This window comes from Dromaius novaehollandiae, chromosome 2 (genome assembly GCF_036370855.1).
Source record: "Dromaius novaehollandiae isolate bDroNov1 chromosome 2, bDroNov1.hap1, whole genome shotgun sequence".
NCBI classification, from domain to species: Eukaryota; Metazoa; Chordata; class Aves; order Casuariiformes; family Dromaiidae; genus Dromaius; species Dromaius novaehollandiae.
In genome coordinates, this window is record NC_088099.1 from 72,817,776 (window position 1) to 72,843,912 (window position 26,137).

Consider the following 26,137-nt stretch of genomic DNA (forward strand, 5'->3'; position numbering starts at 1 on the left):
TTGCTCTTCTAGTTTTAAAATACCGCTCTGAAATATGAGTAAGTGACTTAGGAAGATATGGCTTACCTTGCAGTAGAATTTCATTGTTTACGAAGTGCAAAACTTGCTTTTTCTAAAGTTAGTTTTTTTATTCAAACATAAACATTAGTTTGTAATTTGGTGACTGCTCGAAAGCCATAAATCTGCATTCACATGAACATCTTAGGGCCTTATTCTTAGTAAGCAATTAATAAACTGAGTTGAGTCATCGCTCACAAGCTAGTCAGTGGATACATATTACCAGCTACTCATTTGTACACAAACATCCCCATTTTCAGCCTCAGATCTTTTGGCCACTGGCCCCAGGGGCATGCACTGCACAAAGCTGTTAGCCCTCAAGTTTCTCCTGCAACATGTGTGATATCTAGAGTTTCACTTAAATCCTCGGTTCCTGCATTGTTGTTGTTATGTGAGAATCTCCAATCTCACTAGAAAAATAAATTTTAAGGGTTTTTTTTCCAAAATGAATAGGTTAAGATTGAAATATGAATCTTATAGAATGCAGGAGTAAAAAAAGAAAAAGAGACTGCCATGATTTTTTTTAAATCTTATTTTAATCAGGGAAGGGAAATAATTTTTAATGCTCATGGTCAATAGTATTGAAAAAATTTGGAAGGTTTGTTTTCATGTCTTTTTGTTTCATCAGTACTGGTAGAGAAATTGTAACATGTTAACTGTCAAAAAGGCTTATTTTAGGTAACACTTCTGTTAATGATAAATACATATTTCTTCAATGCCAGTCAAGATTCACCTGAAGTAAACCAATCAGAAGAAGCATTTTGCCATAGCCACTCTGGGACTGAGATCTATCTTCAGTAGACAGGGTTTTGAGGAGTTTAAAAGTCCGGAATTGTAGTTGGAAATGCTTCAGTGGCATTATCCTGTATCAGTGCCATATCCCATCATTCCAGTCATGATGGGCATAGTTCTGTAATAAAGTTCATCTGTAACTTTTGTTGCCTTAGTTTGGGGTTTCACAACTCCCAAAATACAACTGTTCTGCCAGATCCGGGTGTATTTTATGGTGATTTTTTCTCCTGTTGTGAGTAGTGAAGTCTAAGGCTACTTGGCTCTTGAAGGAGTATGTTTTCGTTTCTGTCACTAGAACAGGATCTAAAATAAAAGTCACAGTGGATGTTTTTTGTTTAGCAGGGTTGCTATCAGTAGGATCAGTTACGTTTCTCTAACCAAAGGGACCTCAGGGAAGCATTCACAGCCTTTAGGTTATGTGAACTTATAGGGCAGCAGCCTTCTGATTCTTAAACTGTAATGAAATATAAAACTCTCAAAAGCTTATTTTGCATGTGAAATATTGTCTGCAGGATACTTCTGAGATACCTTACAACAGTTGAAGCTATTCAGCCATTGCTCTTTTACAATGTGGGGTGGTTGTCATTATCTTAAAATGTAACACACACGCCTGTTCTTTTACTATACTATTCATATTTTCATTCTGGCAAGTCTGAATGTCTTCATCATTGTACTATGTGAGTACATTTTTCATACTTAAAAATAGAATCAATAACCATCTTCCTTCTCTGCCTTTTATTTTATAACTGCAGTAGCAGCTACATTTCCTGTCTCAATAGCACTTACAAAGCAATTAGGCAATCTTAGGGAGAGATCTTGCCACTGAATTTTGGACAGAATTCTCTTTAACTTCACTAGGACTTGTATATGTGAAAGCTAATAAATTATACCCTAAGGCCTGGTTCTATTCATGCCCATACAAGAAGCACTCTTCTAGTCTATGCATGGGCCATTTGATTTGGTGCCACAAAATGAAATTAATGGATCCTCTAATAGGTCATTTGTAATTAATTAGTATTCAAATGATTCATCTTTGTCTCTTGTACCTTCTGCTGTCTGCTGATGATTATACTGCTGAAGGAAATTGTTAACACTCAAGATAGAAAGACTTTTAAAAAGCAAAATAAAAGACAAAACCCAAAATATTTCCAACACTGAAATTTTTCAATATTTCAGTAAAATCTCTCTGTTTCTACTAACCTGGGGGAGAAAACTATTTTTTATCAGGTATAATCAAAGGCTCTTACCTAGTGTAATTATTTAGTACATATTAACAAAGCTAAATGTGCTATAAATTTCCTTATAAAAGATAAGGATAAGGAGGAAAAAACCCCCATACCAACCCATTACTATATTTATGCCCTATCATGAATAACTATGACAGATAATCAGAATATGCCACAGAATAATAATTCCTAGACCATCTCACCAAATCACACTTCCTCCTAAATAGCCATCACTAGTAAGTTTGTCCAGCATACCTCTAGGTTTCTTGTTATTATGCCTCCCTTTCTGCTCACGCAGACACACAGTTCCATTTAAAATTTTGGGAATCATAAGCATGCCATATGCAGATTTACTGTCTTTCTTTTTCTGAAGGATTTAAAACACATATCGGTCATCTTCTCAGAAAGACCCCCTAGACCAACAATTTCTTGTCAGTTCGAGAGTCTGGGGGAAGTTACATTTCCTCTTGTCAAAGCTATTGCATTTTGTATAATGGAATTAAGGACACTGAAAGAGAAATCAAAATCTATTTTGGCTCACTGCTAAGTGGTTAGCATTTGTACTGCATGCATTTTGTACACAGAGGGTTATGGGTTGTCCTGGGTTCCAGGCTAGTAGCTGCTGAAAAAACTGTTCCCATATTTTCTCCACTGACTGTGCAGTATGGAATACAAGAACAGTCCTGAAGTAAGGATTGAAATTTGAATCTTCCTCCTCCAGTGCAAACTACAAGATAGAGAATCATCCTTATCATAGCACTTTTGCTTCTTTTCTACAAAGATGAGTTAATTTCTGCATAGAGGATCTTGGGATTGATCTTCATCTAGTAGTGTGAACTAAATATGTGTACATAAAATTTGCAGGTGACACAAAATTGGGAGTTATTACGAGTACTGAAGAGAACTTTCTTGCTTCACAAGGACCAGGAAGGACTCCAACCTCTCAGATGAATAACTTGTTTTTATCTTGTTTATTTATTTGTGTATTTTAACATTTCCTTCTTTTAAACATTGGAAACTGGGTACCAAAGGACACAAAAGGTAGGGCAAGGCATGCTGGTATTTCCATTAATGTGCAGATCTTTCACTTCCTGTGTCCTGCTCATGAGTGCAGCTGGCTTCCTTGTTTGCAATCAGGAGAGGATTTATGCCACCCCAAACTAGCAGCTACTCCCTCCCTTTCCTATCTTCATCTGCAATGTGGGATATCCTTCACTGAAGGTTGTCAGGTTATGTGATGAAAGGCTCATCTCCTTGAACACAAAGGATCACAGGAGAACAATGACAGGCAGAGGAACCCCAATAAGCTCCATTGAGGTGAGTCAGTGGGAAAGGCTCCTTAGATCACCTCCCAGATTGAAGAGGGTTACTGCCTACCGGTGTATGGAACTCCTTACATTATGCAGGGGAAGAGCATATTGGGATGGTAAAAGACTTCTTTAGGATGTTTAGAGTAAGGATCAGAGGTGAGGAAAGAGAGGAATCAAGGTGGTTTGGGGAGGAACAAGCATGGGAAAACAGAGGTGAAAAGGGATAAAAGCGGCCAGTCACATGTAAACACATTGCTGCTCAGTGTGCTCGTCTGCCCATGCCCTGTGCCTGATCAGTGCAGTCCGTCCTGTTTTCTCATTAAACTCCATTTCTAACCATTTTCTTGGTGAAAAAGTCTATTTTGTGTGCATGGAGGTCTAAGTGCAAGCAACTAGAGTGAGGACCACGAGCTGTAGGGCCTATATGTCTGTGAGGCCAGCAACTGGAGGGACCAAAGTGTGTGCATATTGTATGGGTATGTTTGTCAGTGTGTGATTGCTAACAAATATCAAGCCAGACTAGCTGGTGAGCGGAATAAGTGGCTTGAGAGTCAGGTATCAAAGCTGTTGTAAGTCTGGGCTGGGTACTGGAGAGACCAGATGGTCTTAGAGTTGGCTACTGGAGGGACCAGGAGGTCCAAGACAGCTACGGTGAGGTTTGAGTGTGGACCAAGAGACCCATTTGCACATGTTCAAGAGACCCATTTGCACGTGTTTGTCTCTGTGTGTGAGGCAGCTGGAGATGAGGGGATACAAGGGCCAGCTGCTGGCTAGACTGAGCGTGTAAGGACATTGACTGGAGGGATTCACAGGGTGTGTGTATGTGCAGGTCTGAGCATCAGCAGCTGCAGTGTGGCCAGACTGTGGCCTTGGGGGGCCTATGTGCCCAGGTAGCAGCAGCTGGGGAGACTAGGGGATCCAGGGGCCAGTTGCTGGTTAGACTGACTGTCTAAGTCCAGCTACTGGAAAGAACCATATTGTATATATGTTTGCCTATTTCCCACTGACAGACATTCATCCTGATCAGCCAGAGAGAGTGGAACAAGGTAAGGCCATTGGTGCTGCCTGCGTTTATCTGAGTGCTGTATTATTTGTGTTCACATGTGTGGCTAGCCATGCATATGTGCGTATGTGTGTCTATTCGGAATATGGGCTGAGCCTTGCTACGAGCTGGACCTGCCACATGCAGATGCATTGGCCTCACCTCTACCTGGCTACAGGATTCAGCAGCTCCTAACAAAGGTCATTAGGAATTTGACAGAATAAATTCCTTGCCTCTATGTGGGTCAAGGACATTGGCAGCCTTTCTCATTTTGTATTTTCTTTTTGTGGCACATCATAGCTGTCCATCTGTTTTTTTTACTTCAAGTTTTCAGTTTAATAAAGGGTGTAGGGACTATTTTGTGGGTTTTAGTGATTAGTGCACACATTTTTTGGATTGTTGTTCTTGCATGGTTTTCTTGCAATTGCTGAGGACTGGATTTAATGATCAAGGTCTAGTTTTGTATTGCAGTAGGCCAACTAGTCATATGCCACCAACCAAAAATACTGCTTTTTAAGTCCGTAGCTTCATTGCTCATCACTTGGAGCTCCCTCCTTCCAGAGCATAACCTCTGGAAAGAAATGGTGGGTCTCTCCTACTTTTGGTACACATAAAAACAACATGTTCTTAGACTCTGCCGCTTTGTCAACACATATCAGCAGTAGATGACAAATTCCTTTACTGCCACCAGAGTACAGAAAGCACTCCTGTTTGTACGCAGCAGTATGCCCCTTTTCCTGCAGAATGCCAGTGATGATTCACATTCAACCTATGAACTATTATACGCTCAGATCTTTTTTGACTGTACAAGACTAACTTTTAACCTTTTTTATGTGAATGTCATTGTTCCTTCTGAGGTGTAGAAGTTTTTGATTTCTTCGTACTGAATTTCATCATATTTTTCCACAGAATTTCTGTTGTTTATCATTATTCTGAAATCTGTAATTGTGTTTCTATATCTTGGATCCCCTCCAAACTGTCGTCTGCAAATGTGATAACTTACATTCTGTTTCACCATACAGGTCTCTTAGATAAGAGACCTGGAATAGACTGCATGAAATAAACTGTATGAAATACTAGAATAGATTATATGAAACTGCAGCAGACTGTATGAAATCCCATGAAATTTTCATAAATAATTTTCCATTGTGGTCTTCTAGCTAGCTGTATGCTAGCTATGAATAGTAGTTCTTTTTGATACTTCTTTTTAGCTTGCTTAGAAAAATGTCACGTGATAGTGTCCAAAGCCTTGCTAAAAGCAAGATTTCTGACTTCTCTTATTTCTCTTTTAGGCACAAAGTTTATTCTCTGTCATAACAGAGCTGATTGGTTTAGCATGAATTGCCCTTGACGTTTATGAAAGAGTCAGTAGTGTCAAGGAACAAACTCAAAAATAAAGTCAGCTTTAGAAAAGCAACATAAATTTGTTTCAGAGCAGATGTTTTCAGGATGAGAAACCTTAACACATCTCAAAGCATTAATGTTGAATTTGCATATTTAGATGTAGTATATGAAGTGTAAACCAAACTGAACCGAAATAAGGAAGTAGAAGAGAATATTGTAGTGTTTTCAAAATGAAATAAGGCAATTAATTTTTTTTCCATTAAAAATAGTTGGAATGAAACATTTCACAGGTTTTCTTTAATTCTGATAAAGTTTTAACTTCTGCTGATAAAAAAATTAAACATTTTCAAAAACTCCCCTGTGGAATTTGCAGATATGCTCAAGCTTGAAGTAAATAATAGGATTCAGCAATTTTTTCCTGCAAATAAAATTACAGTTTATGCTCTTTAGTAGAATTATGTTGAAGTACACTTTTATATTACAGGATTCAGAGGTTAGATTGTAATACAGCTTTTGTTTTAAGTTGACTTTGAGAACAATTTCACCATAATATTTCCTTGTAGATCTCTTTTTCAAGATAGCATGGAGCAAATCCACAACTTGTTTTTAAGACATTGAGCATTTTCCTTTTTTGTTTTTATTTAGATTTTTTTTCATCTACAGACATTTTCATGAACAATGATAGTGATGTCTGAATTTAAATTGTCTACTCAGACACTATTCTGGATTAAATACTTTTTTTTAGGATTCAGAATCAGAGCCTTTTTCCTGCAATCTGTATTCTTGGCACTGTAGCTTTCAATATTTTTACATTGCTCAAAATCTGTGTGACTTTATTAGCACAGTTCTGAGTCTGAGCTAATATACCCTGCTGAGGGACTTAGCTCCAGCACAGAGCTCTGGCAGAATATCTCCTGACATTATGAGAATTACTTGTTAAACTTTATACATGTTGTTGACATAGTAGCTGTGTTTTGAAGCACTGACTAATGCTTCCACAGCTGTAGGTAGTAGCAGGCACTTGGTTATTATTAGGAAAGTTGCCAATGTATTAGCAATGTTTGTATGCACAGTTACTATAGCCAAAGGTACCCTTTGTTAGGCATCACTGCTAGAAATGCTCTTAAAATGTCTTAAATCTCCCATTACTGTAGCCCCAGCAGAGTGTGAAAACTGAATAGCATTGGCAAAAAGCTCCTTACAAATTGTAAGCAACACCCATAGGCCAGCATTTGCTGCTAAGTGGAAGAAATTGTTACTAGCACCACCAACTTGCTGGAGCTGCCTGCAACAGCTGTGAACCCAAAGTGGGTGATTAATGTCAGTTAGGAGCATTACTGGCTGGCTGACAGTGCCTGTAACACCTGTGAACTCTGAGCGACAGGACTCATGATGGCTTCAAGCATTACTGGCTTTCTAGCAATACGTAAAACAGCTCTAAACCCTGAAATATATGAGTCACAGCATATTCTCTCTCGTCTGTCTGTGTCTGGTTCTGGTAAAATCTAATCACTAAGATAAAACCTGAGGAATTTTAGAATTTTTATGTAGTTATTTCTTGGGTAAATAAGCTGATGAGTTTAGCTGTACAAAAACATTAAATTTATTTTAGTGACTTATGGATGTCCTTGTATTAAAATACAGGAAGGGGGCTGGTTTCTCAGTCTGACCATACTGTCCATCTATTGCCAGGGGGCTGGGGTCAGGCTTTTAGGGAAACAGTAATAAAAATCTTATCCTGGGAGCAATTCCATGCTATTTCCTATCTCAATATAAGTGAAGGTGGCCTGAGGATTAGAGATTCAGCTTCCAACTAAGGATTGGCAGAGTTGCAGCATTGTGCCAGCAGCTTCCCACTCTTTGCTTGTCACCCGTGTGGGTATTGGAAGAGTTAGCAGTAAAATAAACATCTTCGGTAAGGTCAGTTTGTATCCGTATAAAAGGTCACTTGTTCTACAGTATTCAATATCAGATTTTGCTATACAGCAGTAAAGTTCTAAAGCATGTAAATAATACTAATGTCTCCACCAGGATGGTATTTACTACCCTTTGGATTCCTAACCAACTGTGCTCAAAATATGAAATCTTATCTTTCTCATTAAATACAAATATTGCTCAGTATGATAATAAGCACATTATACTGCTTAGGTGGACAGTTCTCCTGCCTGTCCTGGGATTAAAACCATGTTGGTCATGAGTTCCTGTGACCTTTTCCTAAGCCAATAGATCCACTATACAGAATTGTGTCTTACTTTTGACTCATATGGTAAAGCAATGGGAAGACCTGCTCAATACTGGAGATATTTACACAAAGCTTTTTTTGTTTAGTTATAGTTTGATAAATTTATAATTGCCATAGTCACCTTTACTGAACAAAAAATGTAACTTTTAAATTACTTGTAGAAAGAAATTACAACATTTGCTGAAAAGATGTACTTAGATTCATTCACTGATCGTTGTATGCAGAACATAATCATAGATTCTTAGAAGGGACATAAGTATCTTTTTTTTCTCTCCTTGCGGTCATCACTGAATTATATTCCAGCTCCAAGTTTATTCACTGTCTTTTCTAAGCAAGAACTATGAGGCATAAAATGAAACTTGATTGAAACCGGTTCAGAACAAACTGAAAAATATGATTCTTCATGTAATGCATAATTAAGCTGTGGATCTCCTTGCTGTGGGTTATTATGCATGCTAAAAATTACAGCTTCAAGAAGTCGTATGGATTTTTCCCATTCAGATTGCCAGCTCTCAAGCTTCATGAAGATAAGTGAAGGGACAACAGCTTCTTTGTTGCTTATTTTAGATGAAATCTAAAGTTACTGTCTTATCTGCTTTTGTTAGATGGATGGCAGTTTCTGATACATCCAGCTCCTGGATTTCAGAAGCAATGAGATAATTATGATTGCATTTGTGAGATCATGTATTGAAATTATGTGACTCAAATAACGCTGTTTTTTCAATGTCAGCCATTTAAATAATGAGACAGTAAGCTGGCTACCTGAGCATGAAATACTGAACAGTAACTGCATATACAAGACAGTGTAAAAGATTGAGGCTGGATGCTGTTACTTTGGATTTAGTGAAGATTTTTTTCAAATAACTGTGCATGAACAGGAGGGCTAGGGGGCATCATTCTCATGTGATAATGTATTTGCTCTATTTGTTGACAAAATGGGCAATAGAAGGGAATACTATGTATATTTTCCTGCATTTATACCTTGTCTCTGAACTACATGGTAGTGGATTTCACAAGTGATCGTTATGACTTTTATTTCATCGGTTTTATTTTTCTCTTTTAGCTTACTTTTATGGCAAGTTTTTTGAGAAGATGACAAGCATAGAATTAAAGTACACATTCAGGCATTTTAAAATATATTATTTAATCTGTAGCCTGCAGGGGTTGTTACTGGTACCAGTTCTGTTTAATATTTTCATTAGTGACCTGGATGGTAGTAGAACATGCACCCTCAGCAAGTTTGCAGATCATACAGAACTGGGAGGGGAGGTGTGCAGCCATTCAGAGAGATCTCAGTCCTGCAGAGAAGGGTCAACAGGCATCTCTTGAAGTTCAGCGAAGGGAAATGTCAAGTCTTGCCCCTGGGGAGAAAGAACCCCAGGCACCCATCCATACAGGCTGGTGGCTGACTAGCTGGAAAGCCACTTTGCAGAAAAAACCTGGGGGTCCTGGTGGACACCAAGTGGAACGTTAACCAGCAATGCATCCTCAGGGCAAAGGCAGCCAGCAGCACCCAGGCCTGCATTAGGAAGACCGTCACCAGCAGGCTGAGGAAGGTGATCCTTCCCCTCTGCTCAGCACTGGTAAGGCCACAGCTGGAGTGCTGTGTCCAGGTCTGGGCTCCTCAGTACAAAGGGAGACATGGACATACTGGAGTGAATCCAGAGAAAGGCCACGAAGATGATCAAGGACTGGTGTATCTGATGTATGAGGAGAGGCTGAGGGAGCTGTGATTGTTTAGCCTGAAGAAAGGAAGGCTCAGGGGGATCTTACCCCTGTGTACAAGTATCTGATGGGAGGCAGTAAAGAAGATGCAGTCAGACTGCTGTCCCATGAAGGGACTGGAGCAGCTCTTATATGAGGAAAGGCTGAGAGAGCTGGGACTGTTCAGCCTGGAGAAGAGAAGACTGAGGGGGGGATCTTATCAATGTGTATAAATATCTGAAGGGAGGGTGTAAAGAGGATGGAGCCAGACTTTTCTCAGTGGTGCACAGTGACAGGATGAGAGGCAATGGGCACAAACTGAAACACAGGAAATTTCATTTAAACATCGGGAAAAACATTTTTTTCTGTGACAGTGGTCAGAAATGGGGACAGGTTGCCTAGAAAGTTTGTGTAGTCTCCACCCCTGGAGATATTCAAAACCTGACTGAATAATGGTCCTGAGCAACATGCTGTAGGTAACTCGGCTTTGAGCTAGGGCATTGGACTAGACAATCTCCAGAGGTCACTTCCAACCTCAGCTATTCTGTTATATATTTTAAAATAAATATTTGCTAGTAACTGAAATAATCCTTAAGAATTTTTATTTGTACTTTCATTTAGTAAGTATAAAGACAGTGTTTGGCATTAAGGGCAGACATTTCATTTCCACAAATCAAAAATACGCATAGCTTATACACTTGCAGCAAGCTTTAATTTTGAATCCCAGATGAGTTCAATGGCAGCAGCTTGCATGTGCATTAGTGTGAGTTTGGCCAGAACCAGCTAAGGGCAGAGTTGCTGTAACCAGCTGACTGCCTTGCTCTTGTGTCAGGATGTGGGGAGAGGCTGCCTAGGTCATCTGCTCCTTCCCTGGCTAGCCATCTTTGTCAGCTGTTGGATGAACAGGGAGGGAGAAGCAGGCCAACAAGGGCAGACGCCACCTTCTCCAGTCTTTTCAGTTTGGCTGCTTGTTCCATCCTCACCTTCCTATTCTCTCTCTTCCGAGAACAGCTCCCAATATTTCCAAGTATTTTTCTTTTTCTTCGGTCCACTAATTGCTTCAAAAGTTTCCAGAGAGAAGGTTTTGGGAATTTTGCTTTGTTTTGCTTTTTTGGATGTCTCCTACCATCACCAGGCCAACTTCCTATCTGCGGTGCACCATTTTGTGGTAAGAATCATGACAAGTCTTTTCCCCCATCCGCCTTTCTTTCGTCTTCAGCTGGCTGCCATAGGCGGTTAATTGTGCCTGACTCCCCAGATCGAAAATCATTTGGTTTGGCTGTAGTATCTTTATAGTATCTGTATGGTATTCTCTTTCCCTCCATTCTGAGAGCACAATGCTTTCTGCAAAGCCATCCTGTTTGCTGTAGAAAGGGGTGGGATAAAATTTTATTTCCTTGTCTTTGATTTAAGCATTTAAAATACATTTTCTGTTATATTTCAGCAGTGTTGCACTTGTATTTTGATAATGCAGGACACACAGAAAGCTAACAATGAGCGCCTAACTCAGTGGCTGTTTATAGAAGCAAAAGTATCATGCAGCAGTCTGACTGTAATAGGGACATGTCAGGGGTAGCATGTGGCCTAACTCAAAGACAGATGATATCCATGGAAGATCAGTGGCAGACTTTGGATGGGCCTGTATGCACCATAGGTCTGCAGCCTTTAGCCATTTGGATGTAAGTATATATGCTTAAAAGGAACAGATGCAAGAATGTGGCATTGAGTTGTTTGTATATGGCTTGAGGTATACAGTAAATGAGCTTGCTGGTCTTAGGGGAATATGCTATGGAGATGAGACTGTGCTTAGTGTCACTACAAAGGATCATCAGATCAGATGACAAGCCTTGTTCAGCAAAGTAAATAATTGCCCTATAAGTTGCTTCGGCCTGTCAGTGTATAAGTGGCAATGCTTTTTTAGGATGAGAGATGTGGTGAGTAAGGAAAGCGTTAAGACTCTTTTGGACACCTGACCTGAGTCTGCAAGTATTTTTAAGATCTATTTAACTGTTTTTAAGATCTGCTTACTGTTCTCTGTGGTCCAAATGACCCAGGCTTTTCAGTGGCTACAGACCTCTGAAGTTCCGTAGTTGAGCACATGGACACAGTTAGCTAGATGCCTGTGTCTACATGTCTCCGCCCAAATACTCACGAAGCCAGGCTTTCAGCATATGACAAATAAGACCAGAATTCTTCCAGGAAACATATTAGTATGTTCGCTGCATCCGTCTCTGTTTTGTTTTGCTCATCTTTTTTTTCCGCCAGTATGTCTTCCTTTTTCTGTGCTCTGAACAGTACCATCTATCTTGTAGTGTCTTATCCAGTTCTTGAGATGTTACTTATTTGCTGCCTGAGTTTCCTCCCTGCTTTTTCTTGTCATCTTCACAGCCTTGCATTGGAATGGGTCAAGATATAGAATTCAAGCTGGCCTTCTCCTCATCACTCCTTGTCTGTGCTCTGGGAGGTGCTTTGCTGCTCAGAATAACCTGAGACTCTTTACCAGAGGAAAAACAGAAGTCCAGGAACCTGCAGAATAAATAAACTGTTATGGTGGTAGAAACAAAAGGTGGCAATTCCAGTAGCTTATGGAGAGTAAACTGGATGAATCTGATAACCCAATTAAGAAAACAAACAAAAAAGGACAAAATAATGAATTAATTTCTAGGACTTTCTGGGAACTTGTTGCAAAATACCATACATACATGAAAAAAAGTACGCTATATTCGTTCCAGACTATTGTGCAGTTAGAGAGAGGCAGTCCTACTGTCACTCATGGTTCACCTTCTCCTTTGTTACTGGATAAGTGACCAAATATACCAAGAATCTCAGTCTCAAAGATAGAGCTCTCTTTCATTTGGTAGGTAACTGTAGTGATACAAAAAGACCTCATTTATTATTCATTTAACAAATTTAACTATTTAATTTCAGAGGATTTCTGAATAACCTGATTGTCAAAAAGACAGTGAATATAGTTAATCATATTTTGTTTTTCACACAGATCTTGATACATTTTCATGATAAAGCTGACAGTATTTTAACTGAGTGAGATATTTTCATTCATAGCGAATGTATGTTACCATGGAGTAAAGTCTAATTCCTTAAGAAAACCCATCCAGATCACCACTTTCATAAAGATGCTTTCTGAAACCTTCAGCTGAATATTCATATTTATGTATTATATTTTCTGAACTGAAATGGTGACGGTTGTGGAAGATTTTCTAGAGGAAAACGGACATGTGAGCAATCCAGCCCTAATGCTAATAGCAAGAGTGTGAAAGTAGGTTTTGTGGCCTACTGGTAAGGTTACTAGAGGGCATGCAGTGTGGTGAGAAACTGTCCTTGGAAAGAGAAAAACAACTCCCAAATGTTCAGTGAGAAACTTATGGGCTTAGGGGAGTTTCTTTGCCTCCTCGTGGACAGTAAATGCTATCCAATCATATACTGTTTAGATGCACGTGCAAAATGAACATGTACCAATCACTGTATAGTTTGATTCACGGAATCACGGTTAAGGCATATAAAATACACTATTTGAGCTTAATAAAGTGTCAGCATTTAATCATATTGATTGGCGTGCTGTCCGTTTATCTCCTGCAGACGGTCCCCTTTGTCAGTGTTCTTTCTATTTGCCCTACTGTCTGTCCCATTAAATGAGCAGATACTGCATGTACAGTAGGGACAGGAGACATGTTTGCTCTTAGCAGGAATACATCCAAGAATAGGTGTTTGAAAAAGACCAAAAGAACTCAACAGTGCCCAGAATGAAAGAAGCCAAAGTCAGTAAATTGTTAAGACTAAGTAGACAAAGCCATAAGATATGTGGTTAAAAACAAAGCTTAATATACCACAACAGTGTTGGTGAGTATCATATAAAAATAAAAGGCAATATAAAATACATTGGATCACAAAAGAGAGGGTTGGGAAGAGCTGAGTGACTTTAAAAATCGCAACTTTATAATGAAGTGCCTCACATGAAAAGTGAATAATAAATAAAAGAATTACATGGAACTGAATTAAGAAAGATAGTATTTAAACCACCTTCCAAAACTAGTAAGCTCTATCAAACACTAATGCATGTACTCAGTTTTCATATGCGAGTACCTTCTCTGAAATCAGTATAACTCTTGAAATATTTAAGAATAAATATTTAAGAATAAACTTAAGCCTTTTCCTGAATCTATGCCAAAGATCAAGCACAAAGATATTCCTTGTACATGAAAAATCAGGCTACATTGGGTTTAGTATTACAGGGGGTTGTGGAGTGTTCCAGTTCAGTTTTTGTCTTATCTTGGCTATGTTCAGTTATGAAAAATATTGATAAAAGAGCAGATGGGCAAGGACTGTTTTCAGGAGTAGATGGGATTGTAGTGAATATTTTTATGGAATAAGTGACAAAAAAAGATAAGTTCTAGAGAAAACATTCAGCTTTCAGCCTGCAGGAACTAGGATGATAGCAACAACTAGGCAAAAATGGTTGAGAGATCTAATTGAAGTGTACATAATCTTAAATGGTGTAGATAATGTAAATGCTTTCTACCCAGCATGCATTCTAAGACCAGGGGCAAGTGCTGTACTTAAAATCAAATGCAGACATAAAGAAACACTTATTAAATTAATAGTAACCGCTGAAGTGACCTGCAAGGCATAGGTATTGAGAAAAACACAGAGGCACACTCAGGCAACAATTAGTTGATGTCCTGGAGGCAACGGCACAGCAAGGAAAAGCACACACTTTATTCAGCTTTGTCAGTGACATTCTAGAAGGGATTTTTGTTTTGTAACTGTACTCAGACCAAGACTGTCTGCCATTTTTTTATTTGATAGAAATAAATTATAGTGGATCTTGAGTTTTTTATAGCCCTTCAAATTTTTAGATTGTAAATGACAGACTATGACTGTCAGCTGAAAAACCGTTTTGCCATTTAGATTGTCAGATGTATCTGCATGAACTTTTCCTAGTTGCTTATGTTACTAAAATGTAGCTTTCTTTCAAACACATTTTGATAAAATCACTATTCACTGCAAATAAAAGCAAAGCATCAAATATATCTTGGTTATTTCTAACAGCAGAATCTACTATATCACATTTTTATATCAAATCTATTATAACTGTAATTGGCATTTCTACTGCAAGTTTTTTGTGGCAATTTTACCCAGATAGCTCTTGCTGTTAGTCACAGAGGTGTTTTTCTTAGAACTGTACTTATTTTGCTGGCAACATCTGTTGGAAAAGAGAATTCCTTGAATTTTCACTAGTCTTTATTTCATCATCTCTCCTCCTGCCAGTCCTTGATTTCTCCAGGATGGCCCCTCTTTATCCATTATTAGAGTAGGTGCAATTCTGAGTAAATGATATCAGAATATTCTTTAAATACATTTGGTGCAGTACTGAGAAAAGTTACAGAACTGAAAGAGGTGGCAAATGAGCCTAGTCATTGTGGTGGTATTGCTCCTGGAACCTGATAGAGCAGCTCTGACCCATGGAGTCATGGCCATGACCCATGGTGCTCCATGCAGTGAACACAGCTTCTTTTCGTATCACTGTATTGCATAGTTTGGATGTCACCTGCTTTGGCTTCAAAGTCTGGGATTTCTTGGTTAGATCTGAAACCAAAGGATGAGGGAATAAACAAACTGCTAATTCATGCTGTGCAGCAAGTATTTCTGTAAGGATTTCAGTAACTCATGAGTTAACACTGTTTTCCTTCAGTTCCTTTCAGATTCCTTTCAGATGCCATATTTGCAGTAAGAGAAATCAGAGAGAGAAAAGAAAGAATTGGGACTGTATTAGGATGTTCATTCCATAGAAAAACTTGGGAATTCTCATATTAAATGTCAGGAATGGTCCATCCCTGTTCCTAACAGAGTGCAGTGCTGATTTGTTCACAAGAATGATAAGACACCCCGTATTACACAATTAAGGTAACTTTATATTAGCAGAGTTTCATTCCCCTTTAGATATCTTATTTAAAAATCTATATGCAGATAGAACAGCTATAGTTTTAACATGTGTTAGCTGGATGAAGTCTGCCGAACAAACAATACTAATAGAATGATAATAGTTTTGGGCAGCCAGCCAGTAACAAGCTGTTGTGAATAGATATCAGTAGAGTAATTTTTCTTTCTTTTTTTTTTTTTTTAATGACATTATGACAATATAGCCTCTTTTATCAAAGCTGAAATATTTTACAAAGCTGCTGAGTTTCACTAAATTTTGAGGTTCTGTTATAGAAAGGAGACAAACAAGCTGGGTAGTTAGGGTATGAGTGTGGGAGACTGCTTGATTTGGGATAAATAATAATGCTATGACTGAAGCAGAGATCTGAAGATGATTTCTGGTATAATCCAGGCCAATAGCCAAATGAGTAACTGAGTGTGACAGACAGAAATATACAACTTTTTCCCAATGCAGTTCCATTTATGAGAATGCTCAAAAGATTTTTATGTTTTGTTCTATTTTGAAATGAAAACAAATGTCAGAACTACAGGAGCTGCTGTAAAGTTTAATTATAGTGCTCTGGTTAGAATTATTCCCTTACTACTTTCAAAAGAATAATCAGAGGCGATATACAATGAAAAAAGTAAGGCAACTGGAAGATAGAATCTGTTTCTCTTCATTAATAGTGAAAGAATCACGTTAGGCCTAATGCTAAATTTTAACTTTTGGATGTGGTAATCTGCTTGAGATGACTATTCTGCTTCACATTTGGTTGGCTAACTACTCAGACACTGTATAAATGACAAAGTCTCTTTCACTCTGATTGGTTGCACTGTTAACCACTGAATTGAAGGATAGTCTGCCTAACTCCATGATATGCTTTCTTGGGCATATCTTAGAAGTAAGATGAATTTATTAGGTTTGTTAGGCAGTACTTACTAGAGCTTAAAATGGATCCCATTACTTGAACTTGGATTTGATTTATAATTTTCTTCTGCTCTAAACACTACTAACTTTTATTTTCTGTTCACTTGAAATGTTTTGCAAGGAATAACTGTAACTCAGTCTTTCTACAAAGTTCTTAAATGTAGGCTGTGGCTGGTGTGAACAGATGGGTAGAAGTTTTCATCTTGCAACCCAAGAAGCAGATGAAGCACTAATGCTAATGTTTAGATCATTTTCTTCATTTTTTTCCAGCAAGTCTGCTACTGTTTTCTACTATTGTTCAGCCTCTCCATTATGTGAAGACAAAAAATCTCAGCTGAGGATTAATTCAATCATATTCTTAAACATAAGCCACAGACTGTAGTGGAGGAATAGATTTTAAAGCAAAAAGACAAAATTGTATCATCTGATCTGACTTCCCGTACTAAGACATTTTCAGTTCCTATCATATCATCTTGCGAGCATGTAAAGCTACCCAGTGGAAATCAGCATAACTGAGGTTCTTTACATCTCTCAGCTGAGCTATTTCTCATATGGATTTTATTTTATCTAAACCAGTTTCTATCCTTAAAAATATTGATTCATTCAGTAGCCAAAATTACTTCCTGAAATGTCTCCAGAACAGCATGCAGCTGAATAGTATGCTTATTGTGATTGGATTAATTCACTGGAATGTCATCAGCATCCCAGCGGGTGCCTTCCAACCTTGAGACCAGCTGGAAGTTCTTTTTCTGGAAACTCTCAGGTGCCAAAGGCAGTCAGTGGAAGTGATCTGAGACACAGAATTAATGAAGGTAGCAGCAGATGATGTTGGGCAGGAGTGTTTGGCAAAATATCGTGGCATCTAATTTTAAAAGGAACAGTAGCTCTAATCAGATGGTAATGTGTTATGGATGATGAAAAGGGTGTTTGTCCCTGAGATACATTTTTGTCCAATGTGTTTAATACAATGTGTATTTTTATGTTCCCATTTGGATTGGGCATCCTGCCCATTTACCAGCTAGTGAGCCATCACAGAGATTCTTCCAGACTTTTATTTTGCTCTTGCAACTGTGGTAATGAAAGTCCACACAGAGTTAACAAACCGTTTGTTAATTAGCTTTATTTGTTATAGCGCTGATCTTTGTCTAGTCCCATGAAATCTTCTTAATGTAGTCCCATGAAATCTTCTGAATGTAAATACGATGGAGTCTCCAGAGTTTTCATTCAAGAAAATACTTACAAATACTTACAATAATTAAAAAATGTGTTTGATTTACCACTGTTGGAAAAACTTCATTTCTTGTTATAGTTTCTTTTTCTTTCTGCTTATGTTAGTGAGTCACCTGCACTACTGGGGATCAGGATTACAATATAGCTAGGAAGGAAGATTGCAGTGCCTCTGTCAATGAAATTGCTGTGCTCGGCTTCTTATGTTGGAATATTTTCCAAATATGTGGGTGTCTGCGACCATCTTTCCAATGTGAATTCCACATACCTGTTCTGTTAGTCATCCATCAAAGTTGCTTAGATTATGTATTTTGTGCCTTGGATTGGGAAGGGGTGGCGTTGTATATTACCTTTTTCATGTGTATTCATGTATTCCTTAAGGTGGCCTTCAATATTCTCTTTGGTTATATATTGCTGTTTTCTTATTGCAAACACTACTATTGCACTAAAGTTGCATTCATAGCTTGACTAGAGGTAAAATCAAGTTCAGTAGTTATGTGACTGCACAGCTGGGCAAGCTGGCTTACATAGTAGGCTTACTGTTAATTTTTCAACAGTCAACTAATATTTAACCCAAAACTTTATATTTTGTGTCTTTCAATATTTATTACAAAATATAAATAATTCATCAATTATTGTTCCATTGAAAATGCAGTTTAATGCATTTTTTGACTCTGGGTTAGGAGTGTATAGTTTCAGTCTTGGTGTGACATCATCTAATGCTGTCTCAAGATATGCAGCAGGCAGATGATTTAACTCTTTGTTATTCATTAGGTTCTGTATGTGCAATCCTTTACCATTGTATGAGTATTTTCTATGGCGCTTTCTGACATTCTGCTTTCTTTTCAGAAACAGTTATTTACATTTTCCATGTTCACAGAGAAAACTGCTTCCTAATTAAGCATACATCACATACAGTCTTTAGTTACAATGATGATAAATGACAGCACTGATAGATTGAATCAGCAGTATATAACCTGGTTAGCAGTGTTGATTTATCAGCATAATTTAGCCCTGTAGAAGAGGGACAGGAAATATGGGCTCTGTCTGCCATTTGTATGTGAGGTACATGTAAAAACTCCCTGTCAAGACTTGTTTTGCAGCAATAGGTGCAGATTTGAATTTCTAGGGATTGTTAATAAAACACTAGTCCCAGACACGGTGTAGAATCCTAGGAAAATTAAACTAGTCTCTCTGGTGCTCAGTAAGCTAATCTTTCCCATCCACAAACATGAATTATTTGTTTTAGCGGAACACATTTTATTAAAGGGAAATTACCTTGTTACCTCTCTTACCTTAATGTGCCTTTTTTTCCTTTTGTTTTTTTAATGTATAATGCTCCATGTCCACAGTGCGTAGCTTCTTCTTCGGAGAGGCAAGCAGCAGAGCAGGGTGGCCCCTTGTTCCTAGACTGGGATTGCTGGGTCCAGGCATTCTGGCCCTCATCCCACCAGCAAATGGGTTTCTTTCAAGCTGTGGGGGAATTTGTGGTGGAAGAGGCTTCTGTTCCTTTAGCTGCTCTGCTCCACTGACAACTTTTTACTGTCTTTATCTAGCTATAACAACTTTGCTAAGGGTTCCTGTTATTGATTTAGCTTGGATAATACAGTGCTTCTGAATAAAAGAGACTTAAACAGATTATTAACTATTGCCTTAGATTAGGGTGGCTGTTTACCCCAGGAAGAGTTCAGCACTGTTATTTTCCCCTGGCTTCTGTACATCATTTCTGTGACAGACTTTTAACAGAAATGCTTCTTAGAGATAATAAAACAACCAAATATCAGAAGACAGATTCCCTTTTCTGGCAGCTTCCCTTCCCTCTGGAACTCTTGCGAATGGAGAGTTGCTTCAGTCATCCATCCCCCAACCTCTGGACTTTTATATGTAATATGTATACTCTGCATCTAGTGTTGTTTGCTTTTCTAATTTTGTTTCAGCTCTATAATACCCCTCTTCTCTTACATAATTCCTAGTCTTTCCCATTGATTTCATTAGTATTGCATGCCATTTTCTCAAATAAATGCTATCATCTTACCATTCCTGCTTGTGTACTGACTTTCTTTAAGGGAATGCACAGTTACTTCCCTAACATTGGAAAACATGCTTGCTTTAACTTGGAAGCACTTTAGATTGATGTTTGTAGCTTAATCTACCATGCCTCATTTCATATTGATGTAGGATCATAGTGCTAGCTTTTACTCCCATTGTGCAGAATTGTTCCCTTATACACTTTAAGAACTTTTTTTCATCTCACTGTATTTACTGCTGGTCACAACCTTTCCATGAAACAGCAAAATTAATGTTTTCCTCTTTCATAAAGTATCTTGTTTCTGAGGAAAATTTAATTTGTCAAAACATATGCCTGACCCTAACTCCTCCTTATAAAACACTGCCTTATAATTTTCAGTTTTTCAGCAAAGTTCAACAGTCGAATTCTTTATCTTGGCCATCTGCCATATTAGGCTGAAGCATTTCTTATAAGATTGTATAATATTGTATCCTTTCCCTTCTTCCCCATTATGAAATTTTGCTTTTGCTTGCATTGTGAAGCCAAAGAGATTTCTTTGACTTCTGTGGAATAATGATTGCTTTTTATTATTGTTATTTTGTGAGAGCAAAATTCATCTCATTGACTTTTACTTTTTTGAGATGATTTCCAGCCCCTTTTCAAATATAAAAGTGTCCTCTAGTTTATGCCCTCAAAACTCTTTATGGCAAGGCTGTTTTGCACATACAGTGCTAAAGGGCCTTTCCTGCATCATCTTTAATATTTTAGTATTTTTTTATTTTATGCTGTTTCCATGAGTCTTTTTGCTCTTGACCCATTCCAGAACTGTTATTTGTTGTTTCCATTCTATTCACAGGGTAAAATAAAGCTATTAACTGTGTTTCTGTTCTGCTTCTCCATAGCTAGCAATGAGACACAGCTGCTCAGCTCACTCTTGAGCCAGCCAGGTGTTTATCTTTCAAACAAAAGTATCTGCACTACTACAAACCTTAATGTAGGCATACTGCAAAATGCAAAATGACTTACAGAGCTATAATTGCGTCAGTATAGTTAAATCTCACTAATTAAATCTGATTTTCAGGTACTCAGATCAAAGGCCTGAAATCTGGGTTCTGAGGAATTTGGTGAAAGTTTTGGCACTAACTTCGATGGGGTTGAGACTTTGTCTGAAAGACTGCCCCAAGGTCATCCTGTACAAACCTCTCTATTGGCTGTTCTTTCCCTCCTGTGTGGTCTATGTGGTATATTGTAGGGAGAAGAGCTAAAGCTCTTACCATTCATAAGCTAAACATATAAGTAAAACAACTTAAATAACACACTTGAAAGTCCTTTTATAATGATTCCTATCATACTGACTCCGGTCTTGAATGTTATCTAGGATGAAATTCTGCTAACTATATCTCCTTAATAAAGTGATCACACAAGCAATAAGAATCATTTAAAAAGTCAGGAATAGTGCATTTTATCTGTTAAATAAAGTCTTTCACTTGAGAATTTGAGCAGACTTAACTGAGATGTTAAGGCAACAGAACTTCTACTAAATCGTCTTTTATGAAGAAATAAACATTGTTTGAATACCTTAGCTTCTTCAGTTCTCATTTTGTACTGTATTGTAGTTAATATTCTTATATGAATGCTAAACAATATCTTATTTTCCTTCTGAAAGTTTTAAACTCTGTTTCATCTCTGAAATCTTCATCTGAGTCATAGCTTGATGTTTCCTGACTTCCACTCCTTTTAAGTTCACAGGCAGTTTCTCATAGACAGCTGGGTACTCTATCAAATAACATGCAGATTTCCTAAAGAAAGATTTCTCAAGGCTGATCTGAGAGATCTGATATACATTAAACTTGTATGTGTTCTTCCTCTCTCTGTTTCTGCATACACATATGCACACAGCCTGCCTGTGTATGCACACACACACACCCCATTGTGGTATATTGGCTTGGTATATATCCAGTGTGTCCTACGTTTTATAGCAATTTGAAAAAGCCTTTCTACTGTCTTTCATCCCTCCTTCAAGTTTGCCTATTGGCCATCATCTTTAGCAGCTTATGTAAAATAATTTTCTGTGAAGTAATGACATCATACACCCCACAGACATTTATTGAAGAGCTATAATCTTGCTTATGAGATTTTTCTGTGTAGGGAGGCATCTTCGTAACACCTGTAACAAAAAAATTTTAGCAATGCATGAGTAAGTATGCTGTAAAAATGCAGTAATGTGAAAATTGCTATCTTTGCAGTTTGCAAAAAGTTATAGGAGCAGTAGGATTGCCATTCATCCAGATTTTTGACTAAACAACTAAAAGTTATAGAAAGAAATTCCAAAAACAATAATCAGATCTCCATGGCTTTTAGTCCTGTAGCATGAAGAAGTGAAAAAACTAGGAAACTAGGAAAAGCTTGCCTTTCAATAGGTCTCATATTTCAAAAAACAACAAATAAACATTAGCCCTCAAATACAGAGGATGTATGTTCAGTTAGCAAGCACGATGCCATCTCAATGCATATATGGATGGCCTGTGCTGTGAACTTATCACTGAATTATCAGATAGTTTAAAGCTTTTGTAATGTGTATTTTGGTGATGTTGCCATACAATTGTGCTCTATCACACACTTTTTCAGTAAGTCTACAGTGTGTCAATGTATTTATTAACATGATCTTTTCATTGCTTCTTTTCAAAACAGTGTGTGTTTTTTCTTCTTCCTTTGGCCTCTCTGTCTCTTTCAATGGTGAATATTATGTGCTGGTGACTATTGGGTTGAACTGATTGCATGTCCCCAAATACTTAGAGGGATGATTTAACTTACCTTTTCTGAGAAAGAATAAAAAAATGGACTGGCATAACTATCTCAGTTTATTCATCCATATCTCACGAGTGCCTTATTAAAATGACAAAGTGATGCAGAATGAGACCAACCATGGGATTATGTGAGACCTGAAAGAAAGACGTCTGGACATACCCATTCTAAAATGTTTTTGAGCATGAAGCCTTCCCATTTTATATTTTAATAAAACCTGCCTTCAAAAAGAAAATGAAAAGGACTGACTTTTTCTAATTCAGGTGTTAGTATTGTTGCACATAAACTGGGATTCATCTCACCTCACTTTGCATGGCTGAGTCATCTAAGTTATGAGTCTTCATCTTTTTTTAGTCAATGAAGAGCAGGAATGTTTGAATCACTCTAGAATTGTATGTTTCCCATCATTATTTCTCAAGAGAATTAGAACAATTCGGATCCTAATCTAGGCACCTTTTTTTAAGTCATTAAAATGTCTAAGGATGAATCTGGACCATCTTGCCTATATCACAGATCTTCCCTCTAAAGCCAGCTCACAGCTGTGGAGTATTGCTCCACATTGCTAAGGCATTCTGTACTTTTGATCAGAAAATGTATTGTTCTCTGTGTGAGTCTTAGTTAAGTGAATCTTGCATATTTTGCTTGTCACTACTGTGACTTCAGCCTTGCTCTTCATTTATTTACAGCAAAAGTCTTGAGGAATTCTTTTTCTTAAGGATCACTCAAATTGTATTCAATACAAAACCATAATGACTTGAAAAGCAAGTCCTTTGCTTCACGAGGCTGTGAGCAGCTAAGCTGCTGAAAGGCATTCCTCTTCATGCTGGATTTCTAAACTAAATTTCCTTTCTTTTTCAGTCATAGATGGAGGTCCTTATTTCTGCTTTCACTATGCAGTATATACACAGTGTTCAGCATTACAGGACTAGACAGAAAAGTTGCCTCGTAGGTATAACTAGGCATCTCTTCATTCCTTTTCACTTGAAATTAGTTCTTCACAAACTCACAGCAGATTACTCAATGTTATGAAGTGCAGAGTGAGCCAACTGACACTGTTTTGGAAAATCAAGGCTACAATATCACAGTATATCATAGTGTACATCCTTCATAAAATCTAACAAAAAAGTCATCGCTATATTAAAAAGATTTTACATTAGACTTACATGGCAAAATAAAAAGTCTTAAAAAATCCTCTCTAGTTGCTCGCTGTTGAAGAAAAAGAATCTTTCTTTCTGAATGCTAGACTGTAAGTTGTCCAGCTGTGCAAATTTTCAGCTGTTTGGATTTCAGGTTTTATAGTTAGGCAAATAAATTATATTCAGGCTTAGGAGGTTATAACAATGCAATATGTTCTTCTTGGGTCTAAAATCAGATAGAGGATGTGTGTAAATCCATAGTCCAGGGTAAATCCAGATTTTATAAACATGAAGAAATGTTTAGATCTGTTATTTTAGGCTTATCTATTGTGAAATTCAAAAGAAGGTTTCTTGCCCAGTTATACTGAACATTTGATTGAAAAAAAAGTGTAAACTTAATATTATGGTTGGATGCACTTATATAATTTTGAATTCACCTCCACTTTTTGACTCTTTATTAAGTTGGAAGGATTTAACCTAACTGTATTAGGGAGCTTATTTTTTCTACAGTTAAACCAATTTGCATTAAATCAGTACTGTAAAAAACCCTCAGTAGCCATGTAAGGCTGACAAAAGGCTGAGAGGCACATTCATGGCATCTTTAAACATATTGTAGGAAATAACCCAAAGTATCTCAGGAATAGGAGCATTTTCAGAAAGCGAATATGCAAGCACACCCTGCCTAACACTGCCTGAAAATCATTCACAAAAACATGCTACCTTTAATTTGGACAGAAGAATTCAATGAAATTTTCTCATTTATTGTGTTCAAAGGTTTTGTCTTTTCTTTCATTACAAATGCTCTTAACCTGTGTACCAGTTTTGATGTTTTTGCGTGTGTAGAGTTTGCCACAGGTCCCCTTTGACAACACAGACCACTGGGGGCTGCTCCAGTGAAGAAAACTGGGAGCCAAGTAAACTTCTGAGCTCCAGTCTTGGCTGCCATAACCATTCCCTCCATTTAAGGCACCTAAAGCTGTTCTATTACCTGAAGATTACTTGAAGAGGTGCTACAAATGTTCAGCCCCTGCTTCAAAGAAATAAGCGTTTTGAGAATAGCCTCTTGAATCTATTCTCAATTTTTACGAAGAGAGTGTAGAGGGAAGTTGACAAGTAATTCATCACACAGATTTATTCCCTTAGCGATTCTTGCCCTGGGCAATACGTAAGTGCGATGATCTCAAACAGAGGATTTTACACCATTAATTTTAATGATTCCCTGGTGTAACTTTGTAGCAGGTGGTTTGTAGAACTAAGGTATTTAAAGAATCTCTCTAAAAATATTGAAATCTTTTCTTTGTGGGAGTAAATTGTTCTAGTAGGACTTCCAAATTATATGATGATGAAAATTCTCCAGATGTCCACAATTTGTGGATTTTGCCTTGTTGCACTGAGAAGAATAAAGTTTTTCTTCAGCTGGTTACTAGATGACTCATGATGACTTTCACTTCTTTGTTGTTGTTTTTTTTTTTCAGCTTTCATTTGCAGCAACCACCCCAGAGTTGGCAGATAAGAAAAAATATCCTTATTTCTTCCGGACAGTGCCATCTGATAATGCAGTGAATCCAGCAATTTTGAAGTTACTCAAATACTATCAGTGGAAGAGAGTAGGAACTTTAACCCAGGATGTACAAAGGTTCTCTGAGGTAAGACTTGAATAATTTCTGGTACAGAAAGGGAGCTTCTAAATCAGACTTCCAAGGAGCCTGTTACTCCGTTAATAGCAATTCAGTAAAAAGAAACAGAGCCACTGTTTCAGTTTTGCTTGTTTTTGTCTTACTAGGTCACATTTGTTGCATTCAGTAAACTTAATTCCCTTATTTGACTATCTATGGTAAAAACTACTAATGCTTTGCCTTGACTGTATTTTTACACCAAGATAATTGCATCCAAGTACAAAGGTTACAAAACTTACTTTTTTTGTAGCAAGGGATCCTTTACACTTTTCATTTGCACAAGTGTATGATTTTGAAGGCAGCTTGTGTGCTGTCATTGGTTAAGATGAGAAATTAAATCTAATTTCATCTTTATTTTTCTTTCATATTTTTATTATTTATTATAAGCATCAGTCTGAACATTTCTGTATTGAGACAAAATCTGCTAAGTCTATGGCTGAAAAGTTGTATGGTGGAGGAGCTTACTGAGGTAGAAATGACTACGGTCTCCAAGCATTTTGTACCCTCCAAACCTCTGTGTTTCACCTTGAGCAACCTTTTTGTCACACAAATTGATAGAAAGTATGGACCACATGTCTCAAACATGCTGTTAACAACATAGGAATAAAGAGAAAACATCCTTTATGTAATTACTCAGAGGAAGACAGAGGAAAGAGTTGGTCCATTAAGTGATAGGGAGGCAGAACTAATATAGGGTGCCAGT

At 37.7% G+C, this 26,137-nt stretch overlaps 1 protein-coding gene across 1 annotated transcript in view; it reads left to right on the top strand.

Annotated features, from left to right (window-relative positions):
- Nucleotides 1-26,137, top strand: part of GABBR2 (gamma-aminobutyric acid type B receptor subunit 2) — a 477,500-nt gene that overhangs the window by 162,379 nt on the left and 288,984 nt on the right. Inside the window, exon 3 of the mRNA XM_064506758.1 lies at nt 25,234-25,404. Within this exon, the coding sequence (XP_064362828.1) occupies nt 25,234-25,404 (171 nt within the window). The remainder of the gene's footprint in view (nt 1-25,233; nt 25,405-26,137) is intronic.